Source organism: Perca flavescens, chromosome 5, assembly GCF_004354835.1.
Source record: "Perca flavescens isolate YP-PL-M2 chromosome 5, PFLA_1.0, whole genome shotgun sequence".
Lineage (NCBI taxonomy): Eukaryota > Metazoa > Chordata > Actinopteri > Perciformes > Percidae > Perca > Perca flavescens.
This window is the reverse complement of record NC_041335.1, coordinates 21,335,435-21,352,506: the sequence shown is the minus strand read 5'-3', so window position 1 is coordinate 21,352,506 and position 17,072 is coordinate 21,335,435. Positions and strand designations below refer to the sequence as shown.

Sequence of the window (17,072 nt, the reverse complement as noted above, 5' to 3'; positions counted from 1 at the left end):
TTGGCCCCTCATCCAATCACATGTTGGGATTTCCTTCTTGGTTACCGTAAAGACGGCAACAAGCGCAATATTTTTAGAGAGCTTTCACTGTCGTAGGAACTGATCACAGGTTCCAGATTTCATTCAAGTGTGTTTTTATGATTTGTTCTTGTTCTTGTTGTTGTCGTAAAAGATCTGCTTAATGTTTTTTTCTGCCTTTTTTTTTATTCTGGTACTGAGAGCAACAGCAATTCACAGTTTCTATGGTTGAAATGACAAATTAACTTTTTTTGGCATCCCATCTGTAAACTATGTTTGCCTGTTTCCCTAACAACCTATATTTAGATGTATTTGTTGTTTTGTTTGTGCAAAATAAGCAAAAGACAAACAGACAAGGCGCCAGAAAACAAACGCAGCAAGATTATAACATTATTTGCTCTGTGCTGTTTAATGTCTTCCTGTTGAGTTGTGTATATTTGTATAAAGGCCAGTCTTAGAAAGGGCATTCTAGCTTTGGCTATATATGCTGTGGTGCATTGGTCCATCAAATGTAGCCTACTTATCCCTGCAAAAATAAATGTTAACCAAATACAAGAGATACCCTTAAAAAATGTATTACAGCAATATGTTTTAGTCTTACTTGGCATTACATCACAACAATAGAAAGCAAGAGGTCAAATAAGTTTAATAATAGTTAATAAGTATTGTTTTATTAATTCTTCAGCAAAAACAGATTCAATACTATCAATCAATATTGAGCATTTAAAAACCTTACAGCTTTTCTCAAATACTAAAGCTGAGGCCTCCATATAGTACAAAAGAAAAAAAAGCACACTGAAATATGCTGTCCAAAAAAGTGACGCATAAGAAAATCAACAACATTTAAGCTATTTGAATAATGTGAAAGCCACGGAGAAGGGAGAGGATATGTTACAGTCAGCAAGCTGGAAGCATCGAGGCACGTTTTCTACATTTTTTTCACACGTTAAATAATTGACTTCAGCTCAGTAACCACATTTGTTACAATATGTTTGTGTTATTTGTCAATGATGTTATTGCTTGCTTAGGATACCTGCAGAGGAAACTATATAATCCTAATGTGTTCATTATACCTGTGTAGGTTAGCTTGATTACAGCACAGCTTCTATTTTCTATAAATAAATAAATGGCTCTGGATCAGAAAATGGACAATTTGCGCCTTTTCTTTACATGAACACTTCTTCAGTTAGTCCAGCAATCCAGCCCGGATATGGTTAATACCTTAGAGGTACATTATTGACAAAAATCAACATTGACAGTGGTGGAGTTTCAGTAGTCGCTGAGTAAAACCTGCATTTCTGAATGTGCTAGTGACTCTAAATGTGCTTCATGTCTATTGTGACTGTAAAACAATATACCTGGCTCATAGGTTGTACTGTTAGCATTTCTCAAGTATGGCTCGTACTATGTTGTGCAAGCGATGATCTGCTCACAACCTGTGTATGTTGAGGTCAACATTTTTAGATCAACTTCACATAAGCATTAACTGTTAACAGCAGAGAAACAGATACAGTGGCTGCATTGTGGGAAGGTGGCTATCAACTCAACTCAACTATCAACGCCACACTATCAAGCCACACTATCACCTTCCTAGTGTTCTGTGTGTGGACATAGGATTAAAATGAATATGTAAGAGGGTATGAAAGACTTGTTGCTAACAGACTGGAAGTTACTTTAGTCGGAATGGGTATCAGATGTTTGACTAAATATCATTGAACAGATACAACATGGCAGTGTGTTTTATGCATATCAGTATTATTCCTTTGGCATTCCCAACAGTCGGACCAGCCCATACACTGTTTACATGTGGTACACCCACCGCAGAGCATTACATGCCAAACAGTGAAACCAGGGATGGTGGAAACGTATTTCTTCTAGGTTAAAGAATAACATGGATTTAGCAGAATAGTTTAAATACCATTTCAATATGTTCACTATGAGCTTTTTAGTTTGACGAGTGAAGTGAATGTCAGATGTGATTGATTGAGAAAGTACGAGGCACAAGCCAACAGCCTTCATCTGTTTAGAACATACATCTGACTGTCTCTTTTACCTGATTTTGTTACCTTGGAGGGGAGACATCAAATGCCAGAATACATTACATTCTGAGGGTCTACTGTCTTCCTTGTTGGATAGAAAAGTATTAATATGGTGACTATTACTATGGTGACTGGGTAGCACTGAGGAGTTTTGAGTACAAAGAATTTCCTATAAAGGTTGTAAAGAATATACATTTTCATTTACATTATAGCTTTCTGTGGCTAACAAGTGAGCAGAATGATAACAGATAGCTGGTTGTCTGGTACATACACAGATATTTCAGTAAGTGTACAGCAGAGGATTACCTTGTTTGGTGCATCAGACAGACATGATTTGAAACTATTTACGATTGAACTAGAGCTTAAATTATTACGATAGAGCATTCCACATACTAAATACAACTCACGTCAAACAAAAAATTGTGCCCTAGCATTCAGCAAAACTACTTTGGACGAAAGAATATTAACGACAGTCTTTAGAAATATATTATAGAACTAAATATGACAACAGTTTTATACAAGTTTACAAGGCATGTAGCAGTGACGTAGCTCATTAAGTCACTGTGAGTGTTAAGATAGCAACAAATAAAATGGTTCACCACGTAGTATAATTTGACTGATTATTTTTCAGTTAATACATTCAGCTTGGAAAAAAGCATTTCCTGTGTGATTATCATTATTCAGTGAATATCACCATTGGAAGACAGATTTTGAAAACATAAACCACTGCCTGACACAGCGAGGGATCTTGTATAGAAACACAAATCTAAAGCAAACTTAAAACAAACCAAGTGATCCCTCTCCAGTGGGTTACTGTTATCCAGTACACAATAGCCTGGGTAACTCTTGTTGGAGTCATCTTTAAGATGACAAATGACAGCAAACCACAAATAACACAATCATTAATTAGCTGATTATTTCTAAATATTCCCAGAACAAACCCTTGATATTTGCAATGCTAAGCTATTCATTTTGAACCCAAATGCTTTTTGACCTCTTATTGCCTGAGAGCACCACTTGACAAAGCAGCAGGATTGCTTGTTTAAGTGAGGTTTTTAGTCACAGCGTGTAGTGTGTCATAGCAATAGTAACAAAAAGACTGCTAACACTAAGGTCTAATGTTTAAGCAGCATATTCAACCATGGACACCCCTCATTCTGTAAAGCACTATGAGAATTTGGAAGTGCTACCCATATGATGCTATACTGTGGTGGACCTGAAGCTGAAATTCAACATCAAGAGTTGGGAGTCTGCGGTGGTGGAGGCCTGTGCTCTGGAAGCCTGGGAACCTTTAGATTAATGTTTGGCTGTTTGCTTTCCTCCCTCCATCCCCCCTCTTTCCCTTTCTTCCCGTCTGCTTTCTCCTTATTCTGCCTGCACAGTTTCAGTGCTCGGGATATGAACACGTCCAGGTCGAACAGCCGGTCTTTCTGCTTGACAGGAAGTGACTCCAAGGAGTCATCATTTACTGGCTGGGAAATGGAGGAAGTAGAGGAAAGGGGTTGAGATTCTGGGGAAGGAAAAAGTGGCGAGGTAGGGGGAGACACTGTTTGAGGTGACTGAGGGGGGAATGCAGATGTGGGAGATGAGGGAAGAAGTGATGGAAGGGAGTTAAAGGAAGACGTGACAGGTTGAAGTGGGCTCAGTCTGTCTTCATCATATTCAGCTGATGTTTGTTGCACAACTTCAGTGTAGTGGAAGACTGGAGCTGGAAGGTCAGTCGGGGAGAGAGGCAGAGGGGGAGAGGAGGTGTAGCAGGAGGGTGAACGTGGCTCCAAAGAAGGACTGGGACTGGGCGAGAGCAGGCGAGACCGGGTACTCTCCACCCAGCGAGAGATCTCCTGGAATAAATCCCCCGTCTCCTCCTCTTCCTCCTCTTTTGCTGCCTCCTCTTTCATCTCTCCAATGTCCTCTACGCTGTCACCAATAGGCTCAGCAGGCACAGCAAAGCTATTAGTGTTACGCTTCCAATGAGAAAGATCCAGGATCAGCTTAGGCTCCGAGTAGTGTTGAGGCTTGCCCTCCCTCCAGGCAATTTTATCCAGGTATGAAGGAGAGCCCACTTTGTAGTCACAGGAGTGGCCACAGTCCAGTTCCCCATACCCCAAACCACAGGCCCGATCCAGAGAGGAGTGAGAGTTTTCCAGGAAGCGTTCAGCTGAGCTGCTGTGGGAATATTTGCGTGGGTCGACCTATATAAGATAAATAGGGAAGAGGGAGAGTTTTAGAGGGAGAGCATTTCATTAGAATAAGATACTGGTTATACTATAAGTACATATCAGTCAGTATGGGTGAAAATGACAAAGCATATCCAACCTGAGCCTCCTCTAACAGTGTGGAACTGGCCCGGGGGTCTCTCTGCACCTCCTCATCCTCTGCAGTGTCTTCCAGGTAGGAGGTGATGTGGCCAGGGGGCATGCAGTGACACCTTGTGTCTGACTGCTGCCAGGACACATCTGTTGATAAACTGTTCTCGTACCTACAGGAGGGCAGAAATTAAGTAGTCATATTAGTCTGTGTAGTATTAGTTGCAGTATATGCAAGTAAATTTACTGTGTGAATTGTTTGTAGTTTCTTGTGTCTCATTATTCTTTGCCAGACTTCTCTGTTCCAAAAAGAAATTGCAGTTTTTCAATATATATAAATACCAGTGTATAAAAACGTAAATGTACAGACCTCTCCCAGTGGATGCTGCAGGCCTGACTGTTGCTGTTGCTGTTGCTGAGGCTCTGCTCCGTGACGAGGCTGTCCTCCAGTTCGTCCTCAATGCGGAAGGGATGTGATGAGGTGGGCTCATCCTCTGGACAGGAGTACTGCTGGAAGAAGGGATGGGACAGCGCTGCTTCAGCTGTCAGCCGATCCATGGGGTTAAAGGTCAAAATACGCTCAAGGAAGTCAACAGCTGAGAGAAGAAGAGGAAGGGATCAGTGAGGGAGGAAGAGGAGGAGAAATGAAATGTAGTGTCCATAAAGTGTATTCTGAAAGTGCTCATATTATGCTTATTTTCAGGTTCATAATTGTATTTAGAGGTTTTATCAGAATATAAGGTTTACATGGTTTAATTTGAAGAAAAAAAAACACCATACATTTGTTGTACTGCACATTGCTGCAGCTCCTCTTTCTACCCTGTGTGTTGAGCTCTTTGTTTTAGCTACAGAGTGAGGCATCACACTTCTATTCCATCTTTGTTGGGAGTCGCACATGCGCAGTAGCTAGGTAAGGACTAGTACCCAGTCAGAAGCAGAGTATGAGGACGTGCCACGCAAGCAGCTAGGTTAGCATTATAACGTGTGTTACAAAGTGACGCATGGTCATCACAGAAGTAAAGGCTGGACTACAATAGAGCTGTTTGGAGCAGTTTGTGATCAGTGTTTTGTGATCAGTGTGGGCTTTTTCACTTTGTAAACCTATAACATGCACAAAAAAGATATATAACACAATAAAAGAAAGGGAAATATGAGCACTTTAATAAAATATATTCTCGTGCAACTCTCTCAGGGCTAAATTACTGTATATGTGTTCCACCTCCAAACCTTTACAGCCTACTCTGTCATCTCTTAAACTCAGAGAATCTGCTGTCTTCTGTATATTTTTTACTCCTTACATCTTCCATTACTCTTATTTGTCCCCTTTATATTTCATACTGCTTCTCCTTCATCTTTTCACCACTACTCTCCTCTCCTACTTCCCTCAACTCACCCTGAGCATCCACTTCAGGCAGCAAGGCAGAAAAGGGTTTCCTGACTCTCCATCCATGACTGACGTATGAAGGCATCACCTGGGAAAAGGATTGGACAGATTTTAATATTTGCATATTGACACAGCATTCAACTAAGTTAACTCTTACTATAAGCATAAAGCATATTGTTGTTGAAAACAACACACATCCAGGGCCCTTGTTGAAAAGAGTTGTATGCACATCTAACCAATCAGTTTGCAGACATATGACTAGCAGCAGCCACTGAGGCGTCACCTGTAGCAGGTCCTGCCTGTCCTCCTCTCTCAGTACCGGCACTGTGTTGAGAATCAGCTGCATCTGCTCCAGCTCATGAGCTCCTGGGGAAAGGGCACCGGCCAATCAGACAGAGAAGAGACAAAGGATCAGTTACATAAGCAGAAAAAAGGTGACTCAAACAGGAATAACTAGGAGGTGTGAGCTGTCGAGTGAAAGAAATAGTAAGGCTGCAGATAAGATAATTCTAAGACCCAAATATTATAAAACCCACTTCAATTTTAGTTACTGAAATCACATTAAATGTTACTCTCTGCATCTTCAATTTTTCCCTCCTTCCTCTGATTATTGATCTGTTTAAGTGGAAATCCATCCTAAATCAAATACTGGTAGAACAGTAAAAGTTGAAAATACAGGCTTGTTGTTTTTTTGGTCACACCCTAACTGCGAGGCCACAGTAGGTACAGCATTTTGTGCACCAGGGAATTTTTGTTTCTGCAGTACAACCTGTTGGGCAGCACTTCTTTGCAGGTTATATTAAAACCCCACATTCTTATAATATTGGCAGACATTTACCCAGAATATGGCCCAATCCTTATGTTAAACCTTTATTACCTAAACGTCTAGCTGAGTAGGTTGGGGGTCGTATAAAACCTGGGAGGAATAAGATGCTGTGAAGCTCAACTCTTAGAAAAGTCCCTGAAGTGCATTTTACAGATGACATGAACAAATATTTTGAAGTCACAGACTGTGGTGTCACCAGACACACAGCATGCTCAAAGTTTTCAGCTCAGAGCAGAGCATTTTTCCCCCCATGTTATATTATGGATTTACGCTTTAAAAGTTTCATCAAGCTAATGGGCACCAGCAGGTGGTGCTATATCACACAACACATCCACCACTAAGAATTAAGCAAGCAGTGACAGTGGCCCTCATTTATCAACCTAACGGAGAAACCAGCGCAGATATGAGCGCAGAAATCATCTTACGACAGGCTTCACGTGGGATTCATGAAAAGTTCGTATCACACCAATCCGAGCGTAAGAATGGTCGTACATTGATAAATGCGGCGGCTGGAAACGATCGTCATTTAAATATCACGCCCCAATATATTCTGGGTTTTGAGGCCGCGCCCCTACAATTTACGACATGGCGAGACGTAATCAGAGGTGGAGATTGAAACCCTGATATCTCTGGTTCATTTGCACTAACGTGTGTACTATTTGGCAGCCTGAAAACTGTTATTAAAGGCTGTAGAAAGAATGCGGGATGAAAAGAGATCACTGATGCGGTCAACAGTGTTGCCGTAGTAAATCGGACTCCAGCTGAAGTTTAGCCTATTTAATTTATACATCCTTGACAGTGACACATTTTCTATAGTCCTAATAGTAATATACAGGCTTCTATTGCAATCTATTAGGCCTACATGTAGGTGTACATATAATTAAATAAACACACGGTAGCGGAGTTTGTGCAGTGTCTTTTATTTTACTCGTGTTCGTCGGAACAAGGCAACAGCTGAGGGAGAGCGCGTGTTTAGACCAGACGTGAGATTTGATCGCAGCCTACGCTCACGTCCAAATTGATAAATGCCGAGCTTTGCGTAGGAGTCGGAGTACGCCCGTCGTACGCCTGTTTTAGGTCGTACGCACGTTTCATAAATGAGGGCCAGTGTGTTTGGATGAGAGTGCATTGCTTCCCCTATGCCTATATTAAATAGTTGTGACATGTTAACTCGGTGGATAAGTGAAATGCAGCTCTAACAGTCCATGTGTGAAATTCTAGCAGAGAGAAACACCAGGGAACAAATGACGATTGAGTTTATGGTACTATCTCTCCCGTGGTGTAGAGGGCTGGTGGAGGTCAAATCAGCCTGTCAGGAGGAACTACATCTGCTTCAGAAAGCAAGAATTTCTCTATCATCATTGTTATTCTGGTCAGGCAAAGAAGTAGCCTGCAGAAAGAGAATAAAGCATCTTTGGCAGAGGACACTCTGGACTGAACATTTTTAGCATATATGCTAGTAAGAACTTTACAGTCAACAAAGGACACACAATATGTGTTTGAATACTACTGTTTTACCTGATTGTACTACTTTATTCACTTAGCTACTAAAATAAGCCTGTTTGTAATGTGCTATCTTATTTAGGCTGGTGTTTATTGTTGCTAAGATGGTAAAGAAAGATCTTGCAGGGCTTTGAGGATGTTTCTGCTGAATACTAAAGATATATTATTATTTCATTGTGCCATCAAATTAAAGATCAGCAAAATCATAGTGTTCCTGTAGGACATCAAGGTCATGAGTGTTTTAGTGGATACTGTCTGAGAAACAGCAGAGGTACCTGCAAACAGCATGCGTCCAGTGAGCATCTCAGCCAGTATGCAGCCAGCGGCCCACATGTCGATGGCCTTGGTATAGTTGTTGGGGGACAGGAGCAGACGTGGGGAACAATACCACTTAGTTACCAGAGCCTTGGACAGATAGCCCTGGAGAAGCATGTGAGGGTGTGATTGAAGGAAAAGTAGAAAGAGAGTTACAGAACAGAGCAACAGAATGATAGACCACAACAGATTGGCTTGTTACCAGTTCTTACCATTTAGAAGTGTACTTGTAAGTCTGCATGCACTCGCATGTGTATGAGGTGTTCAAGTTGCTAATATTAATTATAATATAGCTGGCAGTTTTTTGGATAATTATAATTGATGTCAATACTGTAATTACCTAAAGAGTTCATTAATAAAATTCAGATACACTGCTTTTTATTTAGCCTACTTGGCAAAAATACACCCATATTGTATTTGAACAAAACATGTCAAACTACAATTTAACATCCCAGTTAAAATGTTACTATTAACAGTTAAAAAGCTTTCCTACTAGAAATACGATCAAATGTCACCAGCATTAGATCTTCTTCGATATTAAAACTGCCATAGCCTACTGTTGTACAATAGAAGTTATTTTGTTGGAGTGAAAGCATCGTAAAGTTGGTAATGTATATTTTGATTTAGAACCACAAAGACTTCATCATTTTATGTCAGCTACATGAGGATGGAAACTGGCTTCTGGATACGCTCTGCTGTAGAAAACATTCCCCTGAATGTCTACCAGCAGTTACAGAGTTTCACTGAGCTTTTGATGCTCTGCGGCTTAACAACACACATGCCCTCATTAGAGCTGCTCTGACATGGCTTGCTCCTGCCTTTTACTTTTGTAAATGTGCACCTTGTGTGTAACACTGTGATGATGGCGTGCATGGAGATGAGCCACAGGCAAATGTATTCATTTACAAACCAGATTTATCTAAGGTATAATGAGAAGTTTTTCCCTGTTGCCATCATTAATGCTCTTACTGTACGCCTCTTACTGTATATATCACTCCACCTCTCACTCTCTGTAATGGCTCCACTCTCCGCCATTTCAAAATCTCAAAATCCCTGCACTTACTCCATCATATTTCTTTCAATTTTCTTTTTCTATTCTTTAACTGCTCAAACTAATGATAGTAGAAGACAATAGACTGCACAACAAAATATGCTCAGACTGTGGACATATAAAGTTAACTTTTTTCTTACTGCCATACTATATTTGTTCACTTTTGTCCCAAAAAAAACTGTAACTAATTTTCATGGTTGGAAAAGTGCCCCCACAATTAGGCAGGTATCCTTATCCTATCCCCTCCTTCATCTCTCTACCCCTCCTTCCTCTGTCCTCGCTGCTCTTTTCCCCTTCTGCTCTCCCATCACCCCTCTCAGTCTTCTTTTCCTATTTTTTTGTCTCACCACTCACCAATCTGCCCCTCTATCTGGTATTTCAGCTGAAAGGAAATTATAGTGAATTGTGCCTCATTCAGAAGGTTTAGGACATGACTCAGAGCCTTTAATCATTGTGGACCACCCACGCCGATGTTCCCTCTTATACATCCCATCCAGCAATGTGCCCCTACATGAAGTTCAGCCTGCCAGAAATGTTTGTGTCAAAATGGCTCCATGAGTTTCTTCAGGCCAGCTTTCTAAGGAGTTACATTACTTCTACAATACAAACAAATAAATACATTGTCCAATTAAACAGCACTCTTTAGTAGCTGTGAATGAGAAGCTATGAATTAAACTTCAGTTTTACAGCTCTACTTCAGCTTTGCTGTTTCTTTTCTTTGCTCCTCCAATGCAGCTTTTCCTCTTCTCTCATTCCTCTCATCGAACATCATGTGAAACCCTTATCTACTCCTTTTATGCTCTCTACCCCCTCTTTTTGCCCATGCTGAACCTTACTTACCGCCTCCCCTTCCCCTCCATGCCCTCCTTCATCGCTGCCTGTGTGCCAGCAGATGACAGAGCAGAAACTGATCCTGAGTGCTCAATGATGGTCTGACAAACATGCACTCACCTTGTCTTTTTGCTGATGAGTCTCTACATTTGAGCTCTCCTTTCTGCTTCCTGGTAAGCATTTGACAGACACTGTCTTTTAAGGAGTGGTCATGTTTTGTGTCAAAAGTACAACATTTTCAGGATGTAGTATTTGATGATAATCACAAAACAGCTTTGGAAACTACTTTGAACAGAAAAAGAAACAATATTTAGGTCTCCGTTTCACAAAATGATGCACATATGTGGTCTCATATATCGTTTTGTAACTATATTTACACTGCTTTTAACCACTGTACCACAGCTATTCAGCATTTTAAAATGTTTTTTGCAGTCTTCATTCCTTTCCTTTCCTTTCAACCTTTTCCATGTCGTCACCTCCCACTTTCCTCTCCATCTCCCTTAATCTCAATTTATCTCAGTGTTTCTCTACGTCACCACAGCAGCTATGACTGTCTCCCCTACCTTTCCTCTTTTCTTCACACTTCACCCCATTTCTCTCTTTTCACCACCCTTCCTGCTTCACCTCTTTTCTCACCTGTTTCATCCCTCCTTCTCTTCTTGTCACTTACAGGTCCACTCTGCTCATTTTTACCTGTCTACTCCCACTCCCCTCTTCCTCACTTCCATCTCTTCTTTTCTCTTCCTTTTCAAATACTCTCCTTATTCACCTTTCCTCTCCTTCTTTTCTCCTTCATCCAGGTCATGAATAATTTCTGGGCAGATCCAGTGCTGCCTCAGCAGGTGACATTCACACATACACACTCAAAGTTCCTACTGGTGTTGACAGTAAACAACATAACAAATAATGTTTTCTCGGGCTCTGTTTCTCTTCTATCTCCTCTCAACCTTTCTGTCATCTCTTTTTGCCTGAGTAAATGTTTGTCTGTGTAGTCAGAGGCTCACATCTAGACAGCTTGTCAAACAGCCTCATTTCGATGCACTGCAGAGTCCCAGTGTACTGACAAAACCACTGTGATAACACAGACCATGTAAGCTACAGTAGAAACACTAAGGAAAGGTAGGAGGGATTTCTTTGGAGTGAGTATAGGTCATTGAATGGTGAGAACTAGAAGTCTAAACTAGCCAATCACACTGATAAAGGCTGACTGTGATTCAAGGACCCTATTTGAAATCAATACAAATGAGACATAAAACAGAGCCACCTGTCTTGTTGTATGGCCAAATGTGAAAGTTAATACCATTTGTGAATTTCACATCACAGCTGAAGTCAATACTGCCCGCGTCCTTTACCACAAAAATGTTTGAAAAAGCAGCTCTTTGAATTTGCATTATTAAATAAGAGAGAGAATGCTAGCACTTTCACTACAGGCATCTGCTTTGGTGTCAACACTGCATCACAAACAGCCCAGCATACTCTTACACACACATCGTCATACACACAAGCACACACCCATAACTCTAGTAATACAATCCAAATGCTAATGAAAAATGACTGATGTGCTGCTGGCTAACAGGCACATCAGCTGGGACAGACTCCCAACTATCCAAGAACAATTCAAACCATGTCAGCAGTCAGTTTAAAATTAGATTGTAATGTGCAGCCAGCAGTCTTATTGGTTATTAATGCATCCCCGTTATCAAAGCTTTGAGGCTAACATCTGCAAAGGAAGAGGCTACAACACTACAGTACAGTAACAATACTATCTGTATGAGCTGAGGTACACTACTTATTAAATCTCCAATAAATCAACAATGGCTTTATGTGAATTCTGCATGCATAGGCATATGTATATGAAATATGCACATGACAGACATGTTTAACACTTACTACATTAATAAAGACATCAACCCTTTATATCTATCTATCTATCAATCCAAACACACACACACACACACACACACACACACACACACACACACACACGCACGCAAGCACGAACACACGCACGCACTCGCGCGCACACACACACACACACACACACACAGAGTGAGATAGAAGCAACCCTTGTTTCTGCTGTCCTGCATGACCCAAATCTCTCTCACTTTTTCTTTCTTTCACTTTTTTGCCCCTCCTTTCCTTGTTTCTCCTCTTTGCACTTTTGCTCACCCTTCTTTCTCTGCCTTTGTTCTTTTCATCTCTCCTCCTTTCACCCTTGCTCTTCATCTGTTCTCTGCCTCCCTCCTCCTCCTTCTCCCATCCAAATGCACCCCCTGTGTCTGCACCCAGCTGATCCCCAGTCCCGTGTTCCAAGCTGACAAAGATCGTCTTTCACAAGAGCTCCCTTTTTACATGCACAGACCCAAAAAGCACACAAACATACAAACATGCACACACGCACGCGCACGCACACACACACACACACACACACACACACACACACACACACACACACACACACACACACACACACACACACACACACACACAGCCTGTCCTACTAGTGTTACAATATTACTGTGGGATCTCCATCTCCATAAAGCAGCACAATGGAGAAGTAAAATGTCACATTAATCTCTCAGAAGCCTTTATCTACAATGGACAGGCTAATCACAGGGTTTGATTAGCACGAAACTTGATACCAGGTTTGGAAAGAAGATGTTACAGTAATGGCAGTGTTTGGGCTGGAGAGGAGGCCTATGTGAAAGACGGGTCGGCAACATCAGACATAGGGATATGTAATCGGAGATGCCAGTCGTAGAAAAAGACAACTTGGCTGTACTGCAATCACATCATCAACAATCTTTAGGTGTAACACCACAAACACTTTTCACTTTCAAGTTTGAGATTTTGACTGTATTTGACTGAAATCTGGATCTTTGTCAGAATCAGACTAATGATGCCTAAGATGTCACCTAACACACCACAGTGAGAGGACACCAGACAGACATAAATTATTCTGTGTTTCAATTGCGAGGCAGACATGAGTGCAAACCACTGATTTTCTATAGTAGGATTATTTTGCAACAGCATCCCGTCCTATATTGTATCCACTGCTACACAAGGACAAGGGTTTGTGCACTTCTGTCCAGAGGCGATGCGGCGGGGTGGCTTCTAGGGCTCCATCCCCAAATGTTTTCTCAAAAGCGTTGAATCTTTTAGGCTGACTTTATTGTCTTTCAGAGGCTGTAATGAGTTCTGTGAAACTAGACGACATAAGGAATTCATTGGATTGGTAGCTTGTCTAGAAGGGGGCTAAATAACGTTCCAAACTAAGGCTATGTTTTGGCAAGGGGTCCCCTAACCTCTTACCTCAAGATATCTGAATGAAAATGGATTATATGGGCACCAATGAGTCTCCCCTTTACAGACATGTAACAGTCATGATAATTACATGCAGTTTTGGGGCAAAAACCATGCAGTATAAATGTGTTATTATTGCCTATTCCTATTTTCTAATTCTATTGCAGTTAGAGTAGACCAATTATTATGGGATGGATTCAAATTTAGCAGATTTGTCAGCTAGACATTCATTCTGGGAACTCTACTTTAGCATAGTATAACAAACATAGGTTTCAAGATTAGCAATTTCTGTCCTACTCTTTTTAAGGGACAGGAATGAAAAAATATGTGTTGTGTTCTGGTTTCAGAATGATGAAGACAGTTGGAAAACAATTACTATACATACAAAATAGGATGTAGGCTCTACAGGATGTTTTTTTCCCATGTTTTTCCTAAATGATGCAAGGATTTTCTAGGCATTATATTTCCTGAAATGGCTTGAAAAGTAGTGCATATAGCTGCCGTAAATTGGGAAATAATTCTCCCCGGCGGGAGCATGACAATGTTTAATATTACAATAATATCCCACTTCATCCATCAGCAGCAGACCGGCCCACACTGCATCAGAGCAATGAGGAGAGTGAAAAATCCCTTCTAACATCCTCAACTTTCCTAGCTTGAATATTTATAGTATGATTAATCTTTGTAGAACAAGTATTAAAAAGTACCAAGACAAAATGATGTGGATATTTATGCTGGCTTGTCCTCTAAAGATTATGGATTTATAAAATGAATATAAAACTTGTTTAAAGAGCTTGAGCCTAAAGAGAAAAAAATCCACAGGCATTTACCGGCCTCTGGTCAAAAGAACACTTGGCACATTTGCTACATTTACATGCCCCCAAAAAATCCCTAAGAGTAATTAAGGCTGGAAATGTTTGTATAAGTGTTGCTGATTATTATAAACTTTCAGCTTACATGTCATGTTTGGTCATCAGTCTTTTCGCTCATTCACTTCAAGACATCCAACTACTAGCATATACTACCATCATCATTTCTGTGAGTGTAAACGTCCTTGTAGTAGGCTTATATGTGTTTGTGTGTGGTGGGTTTACTTTCCTGCATTTCTCTCTTACCTTATGAGAATAATGAGGGTCAACTATCCTGGCCAGCCCGAAGTCTCCAATCTTGAGCAGCAGTTGGTCCGTGTTGATGAATATGTTGGCAGGCTTCAGATCTCTGTGCAAGACGTTAGCTGAGTGGATGAACTTCAGTCCCCTCAGGAGCTGGTAGAACAGCAGAGTAGCATGACCTGTTCAAGGGAAAAAGTCAGATATCAGGATCCACCACACCACTTCTATTCTCACTCATGTAATTACTACAATGTTTATTTCTAAACTTAGTTATGTTTAATTGAGTAAAGCTAGTATAGATAGGTTAATCTATATTTGAACCTGTCAAACGTGACATGAATAAAAACACAACATTAATGAATGAAGGAAAGACTCAATGAAGGTACAGATTTGGGGTAAAATTCTGATATTCTAATGTGTTACTTGTGAATATAGGCAAAACAGTTGTGGCACATTATATTAAAACGATGGTTTGCATCACGCCAATATTTAATGAGTATGTTTATGTAGAGGAAACAAACAAACTGAATGAATGATTCAACACATTTTGGTTAAAATTGTAATGTGATTTTCTTTTTTTTCTTTTTTCTTTTGGCAAATACATTCTTACATATCGTCTCACACAGTTACAGCTGTACTACTGATAAAGTCACACAACATATTTTGAGACTTTCCATTCTTCAATTATCCAAATGTTACCCACATTTTATTTTATTTTTATTTTTTTTTAATTTACCAATAGGGCATCGTTAACTATATATAGTCGAACATGGGAAGGTCTTCACTCCATGTTTCACCAGAATTCTATGGTAAGGAATAAAAACAACCCCATACACATGCATACACACATGCATATCTACAACCTACGCACACATATCTACATATATCCACATACATGCATACATAAAACAAGATCAAACAGAAACTTACATACACATTATTTCTTATTGATGTCCATACCTACACTTCCTGTTGTATCTAGTACATAAATCTTCAAATGTGAGTGAGTGTGAATTGTGGATAAAGTAGTGCCTCAGTAAAAGAGTCTTGAAAGGACTGCCACTAAATCCAGTAAATCACAGTGTAAACAAAGCCAGCAGTGCAGCAACAAAACAGTAGTGTTTTTAACAAAAAGCACCATGTCATGAAAAAGGGACTTAAACTGTCCAAATTCAAGTGAAAAATGTACTCATTTCAAGTCTACTGAGTTTTGTGTTTAATTGTGAATTTTTTTATCCCTGATGTGAAATATTTGTATGCTCTGTATACGTGGAAAGCATATGTGTCAGATGGTAAATGCTAATGGGACAATGCTGAATGGAATCAATAAAAAAGTTAATTAAAAAAAAAAGAAAAAGCTGTCCAAATTCAAATAAAATAATATTTAGTTTTTGTTTCTGGCTTGAATGTTATTTCCCTTTTGTCTTTCATACCTGTGGGAAGGGGTCCTTGTTCCAGCAGCCGAGCCAGATCCGTCTCCATGCACTCCTGGACGATGTACAGCGCACTCAGCTGGGTCGGGTCTCTGGGCAGTGGTAGTCCATATGGCGCCAAAACCTCATTAACGCTCACTACATTTTCATGGTGCAGCCGCCGGGTGATTTTGACCTCCCGCAAAGCGTGCTTCACTGTCAAGGCATCACGCATCACCAGCTTTTTGATGGCCACACGCTGTCTACTACGCTCGTCTACAGCTGAGAGGACCAGGCCTGTAACACCTGTGCCGAGAGGTCGAAGGTCAAAAAAGTGACCACCAAGGTCAAAACCATGGAGGAAGGGGGGGGTGTCTTGTCTAGCCATGATGGTGTTAGGGACAGATGATTCCAGGTACCTCAAGCTTAATGGTTCCCCACAATATCTATTAAAGTGCTTTGTTATTGTTTTATGCACATGATGTTACATCTTGCTGGTGAGTCCAGAACCTTAACTAAAGACCTGATCTTTATAGGTAGCTGGAGCATGTAGATGTCTGCTCTCATGTAGACAAGACCCAAATGCAATGCCACAACTAGTCTGGTGAGGTGGAAGTTGTAGGGGCCCACAAAACTTCCAGTAGGATTATTTTATCCAGAATGTTGAGCTGTACTCAGTAGGCTATTACAAAGTTTGAAAAGAAGATATTTCCTTCAGGCCTAAAAAGTGTATTTGTGCATCATCTTCACCCTCTCTTCTGGTCCTGTGTGGGCAGATTCGTATTAAATCACCCTTTTACTGAACCAGCTGATAATCTACTAGGTATCACATTTAAAACAACCTCTGAGGTGTTTGGGACAAGGAGTGTAGAGCATCTACAGTACATCTTTAAAAATAAAAAATAATTTCCTTCAAGATATTCCTCTTTCTCTGCTCCAAAGATGTTATTTGACACTGTAGTCTGCTGCAGG

At 40.5% G+C, this 17,072-nt stretch overlaps 1 protein-coding gene across 2 annotated transcripts; it reads right to left on the bottom strand.

Moving 5' to 3' along the window:
• Nucleotides 1-1,468: 1,468 nt before the first annotated feature.
• Nucleotides 1,469-16,488, bottom strand: mapk4 (mitogen-activated protein kinase 4). 2 transcript variants are annotated; one of them, XM_028578440.1, is made up of 9 exons: nt 16,122-16,488; nt 14,692-14,867; nt 8,352-8,496; nt 6,031-6,113; nt 5,757-5,835; nt 4,734-4,959; nt 4,374-4,536; nt 3,974-4,249; nt 1,469-3,928 (listed from the first exon to the last, which is right to left on the bottom strand). In XM_028578440.1, exons 1-9 carry the CDS (start codon nt 16,486-16,488, stop codon nt 3,293-3,295), a joined length of 2,151 nt encoding a protein of 716 aa, XP_028434241.1. In that variant the 3' UTR covers nt 1,469-3,292. The 2 variants fall into 2 exon arrangements, with proteins under 2 accessions (XP_028434241.1, XP_028434240.1); XM_028578439.1 differs by having other exon boundaries at nt 1,469-4,249.
• Nucleotides 16,489-17,072: the final 584 nt, after the last annotated feature.